Here is a 4,616-nt window from a genome sequence, read left to right as displayed (position 1 = left end):
AAGCAGCAAAACGAGCTGTTTTGCACAGCTAAAAATAGCTGGAAGCGGATGAGACCGATGTAACCGGATAGTTACTTTGACCCAATCAACAATAATAATAATAAAAATAATAAAAAATAAAAAATTCCCCATTAGGTTAAAGATCCATCTGACGAAGGGCTTGCATTAACTTTAACAGCCACTATGGTAGCGAAATGAGTGTCGCTTTACTAACGTTAGATCCATAAAGGTGGAGCTAGACTAGATCAAAAGAGGTGGAGCTTACGTGTAGCTCCTCCCCGCTGGACGTCTAGCGAGGGGGAGCTACACGTAAGCTCCACCCATTTGCTCTGCACCTACGAGTCAGGTACGTTTTCGCCTGTCCCGATATGAGAGTTAAGGAGAGTTGCCTTCACCAATATGGCGGCGACGTTGACGTGCGGTCGAGCGTCTAGGTATTTATTATGATGTCTATGGTTGAGAACTGTGCTGAGCGTGTTCAACGTCGCTGGTTGCTTAGCAACCTCTGTACACAAAGAAATAAAAAAAGAGTTAACTAAACGTGTGAAGCTAATCGGGTGCTTTGGATGGAAAAAACGATAAAAAGCATCACAAATATAAAACAATGGTAAAGCAAACGATTCAAATCTTTGCCCGTGTGAAACCGACGAAGAACCAGACCGCGGTGAGTGTTTTGCATTTGTGTTCTTTTTTTTTGTTTGTTTTCTTCGAATACACAGTATGTATGTATGTATGTATATACATTTTATATTGCCTTACCTATCTTAAGAGTTAATACTAGTTAAATGCATGTGTTTTCTATCAGGGGCTGCAGTGTTTAATGTCTAATAATTTCTTATAAAAAGAATCTGGTTTAAATCACATGAATACTACTTATAAACCGCTACAAAACACAAACCTTAATGATCTCTGATTATTAGCATTGTTTATATATTTGTTTAACGTTACATCATCTTAGCATGTCTGTAATTTTCTTTAGTCTAATATTTTTGTCTTAGTGATAGAAAATATTAATCATAAAAGAAGGTGATATACCATTCACATGTCTACATTAGCAAGATTAAGTATGCTCATACTTAACACATACTCTTGCAGGAGTACTTTGTGGACTGTGAGGAGCAGGGCGGTAGTTTGGAGTTTGTGGTGCCCAGAGACCTGGCAGATGGTGTTATCAACAATAAGAGGGAAAACTACAAATTCAGGTGATGTGGAGGAAAAATTAGGGAGAAATTTAATATAATTAAATTATAGGGTTGGTTTCCCAAACATGATCTGCATTTAATAATTAATATTCTTGCATGCTTAATGAAGCATCCATTCAGATATGAATGGTGTATTTACTGTGGTGGTCACTATATATAGAAACATGAAAGTGTATTTTTCTCTCTCTGGAACTCTTTTTCAAATTATTCAAATGTTGCATATTTTGGAATTGCACAACAAACATCAATAAGTTTTGTGTAAATCATTTCCATTTATTGCACCAGTATAACAGCAGGATTTTCTCCAGTTGTTAAAAGCTGTAGTCAGAGAGTCTCCATGCCCTGTCAGCTGGCTAGGGTGAATCTCCAATTTACAAGTCTAAGTGCCAGTAACACAGAAGTTTACCAACCACAGAATTTTAAGAGGCAGTCCACATGCTCTTTGCTCATCCCATAATTATGGCATTAAAAGCTAATTCTCATTATTATGTCAAATCTCTTGGGACATTTCCTGTTTAAATAATAATAATAATAATAATAATAATAAAAAATTGCTGGATAAATAACAACATTTTGAAACATTTTTAAATGGAATTAGAGCAGATTTAGTGTTAGTTAAGCGTGTGACCAAAGTATAAGTAAAACCAAAAGTTGTTTTCATTTGTCTTTAAACAACCTATTTCCACTAAAATATTTCTTCACTACAGGTTTCAGAACGTTTTTGACCAAACAGCCAATCAAGAGGAAATCTTTGAGGCCATTGCAAAGCCTGTTGCTGATAAGTGAGTTGACATTTTCTCTTCTCTGAAAATTTCTGCTTGAAAGGCATGCTTGCGCAAGCATACATTTCAAAAATACATGTTTATATTAATTGAGAAAACAATAGATATGTACTGTATACTATTCAAAATGAAGGAAAAAATTATTTAGTATTAGTATATAGTATTATTAATCATTTAAGTATTAAATATATATAAGTATTAAGGAAAAGTATCCTGGTTGACAAAGTCATGAAACATGCCAATAGTTAATGCTGTGGTTCAGTACAGTAACTTCTCAACCATGTTCCGGGAGCTCCCCAACACTGCACATTTGGCATGTCTCCTTTGCCTGACACACCTCTAGGACACCTGCCAATTAATTTTTTTGTAACCACTATGTTTCCAGATCCCTACTATCACTAACGCTCGCAAACCACGTTTCACACTCTATAGGCAGCGCAATCCTAACAACCTGCACACTTTGCCTATGTCTGCTAATACACTGTATCCGATTAAAATCCACATTTGGAAGTGGCTCAGATCGGATGCAAAAAAATCGGATCCCGTGCGGGTTTTTGTGTTTACACTGTGCAACAAATTCCGATCTGTGTCAGATGTGAACGAAAGATCTGATTTTTTGTGCCAGTGTAAACGCAGCCTGAAACTCTGAAGCGCTCAGTCAGAGAGTGTTCGGCGAGTGAAAATATATCTGTGCTAAACTTATACTCAGCCTCCAACTCACACACTGGCGAGTAAAATCTGAGAATTTATTAGCCATTGGCTAATGTTAGACATCATTTAGTCGCTAGAGTGAAGATTTAGTCGCATATGCGAGTGATTTACTCACAATGTAGAGGGTTGAACGCCGTCATTTCACAATACTTTTTAATCTACATTTATAAAATATCGCCAAAGTTTTGCGCAAATCTGTACTGGAAACGCGCCTACACTATGTTTCCATCACACTATTTTAATGCGCATTTTGAAGTATCACCTGAGAAACGAGTGATGGAAACGCCAAATTTAGAATAAAATTGCTTAATTTGTTTTTACGCTCGCTTGAGGTGGTAAAAAGGGTTGATGCGAATAATGGTAGATGGAAATGCATTTTGCAAATAAATTCCTCCAAGCGCATCAAAAAAATCATGTGACTTTGCGCTATGGAACCGCAAAACCTGACTAACCAGCAGACCGATCTCATTCCACAGCATCTGAAATGTTGTTATGGTCATGCGGAAATGCACCAGCAAAGTCTGTCATCAAAGTATTTCTGTATAATTGAAATGTCTTGCACGACTGCGTTCCCAAACAGCAGCATCCATCTCCGAAAGCAATGACCGCATTGTGATTCGTCTGCTCGCTCTGAGGCGCAAATAATTTATTATATATGAAAATTATTATATTCTCCTACTTTTCATAGTGCCAGTTTATCAGGAAGTGACGATTTTGTTCTCTTTGACTTGTTGGATGGAAACGATTCTTGTTCGCAAATGTTTTATATTCCAATATTCCATGATATTCCAATTTTGCGCATAAGTTACATTTGCAACTTTGGATGGAAACCCGGCTACAGGCTGTGTGTGCGGTCTTCCGAATTGGGAATAGCGAACATGCATTATAAACTTATTTCAAATTAGAATCTGTTGGGGAGATAAAATGTGTAAGATAACATTCATGTACTAATAAAAACATCTAAGAATGTATCTTTTATCCTCCAGTACTAAACAGAACCGATAAGGGAGCTCTTATGCGTTGTGGCACAGTTTCTGTTTTGTTCAATGTCTGTCATTTTGAAGCCAAAGTAATGTCATATGTTTTTCTTTAGTATTACTGTCTTTGCCTGACTATCGATCCGACCCTGTAGACGCCATAATCCCACTAGCTCTCTCTCAGCGCGCGCTTTCTATTTTTAATTTTTATTTATTTATTTATTTTTTAATGGTGGGCGTTACGCAGTTGGCTAGAGCAGTGCTGATTGGGGAGAACGGAGGTGCGCTCACTCAATTGGTTAGTAAGAGTGACACTCAAGGCTGGCAGTCATGCATTTGCTCTGGAACAGAGTCATATCGCGTCCACATCGCAGGCTTTGCGATTAGTAAACGCAATGCAACGTCTCAAATCGAGATTGCGGTTCGATTTCGATTAATCGCACAGCCCTAGCGTAAATCCCAAAATCCTTCTGACCTTAATGTGTATCAGTCACTCCTCTCTTCCTTCTCTGCTAATGTCTCCACTGCTAAAAGGACATATTACCATAACAAAATTAACAATTAGTCTAACTCTCGCATGCTCTTTAAAACATTTTCCTCCCTCCTTTGTCCTCCTCCTCCCCCTCTTGCATCAACTCTAATAGCTGACGACTTTGCCACATTTTTCATTAATAAAATTAAAAACATCAGTGCACAATTTTCCACACCACAATCTGTCAAGCACATCTTACCAGCAAACATACACTCATTCACATCCTTATCTTCACTCTCTGAGGCAGAAGTCTCCAAACTCATCCTTTCTAATCATCCTACTACTTGTCCGCTTGATCCTATTCCATCTCATCTCCTTCAAGCCATTTCTCCTGCAGTTGTACCTGCACTCACTCACATCATTAACATATCCCTTCACACTAGTGTTTTTCCCTCAACATTTAGACAGGCTC

At 37.8% G+C, this 4,616-nt stretch overlaps 1 protein-coding gene across 1 annotated transcript in view; it reads left to right on the top strand.

Moving 5' to 3' along the window:
* The first annotated feature begins 604 nt into the window (after nt 1-604).
* The window catches only part of kif6 (kinesin family member 6), a 153,546-nt gene continuing 149,534 nt past the window's right edge, over nt 605-4,616 (top strand). The window contains exons 1-3 of the mRNA XM_016561695.1: nt 605-664; nt 1,096-1,202; nt 1,910-1,984. Of these exons, the coding sequence (XP_016417181.1) occupies nt 605-664; nt 1,096-1,202; nt 1,910-1,984 (242 nt within the window). The remainder of the gene's footprint in view (nt 665-1,095; nt 1,203-1,909; nt 1,985-4,616) is intronic.

Source organism: Sinocyclocheilus rhinocerous, unplaced genomic scaffold, assembly GCF_001515625.1.
Source record: "Sinocyclocheilus rhinocerous isolate Xijiao unplaced genomic scaffold, SAMN03320098_v1.1 scaffold949, whole genome shotgun sequence".
Lineage (NCBI taxonomy): Eukaryota > Metazoa > Chordata > Actinopteri > Cypriniformes > Cyprinidae > Sinocyclocheilus > Sinocyclocheilus rhinocerous.
Note: the sequence above shows the minus strand (reverse complement) of the source record. Positions and strands in the feature narration are given on the sequence as shown.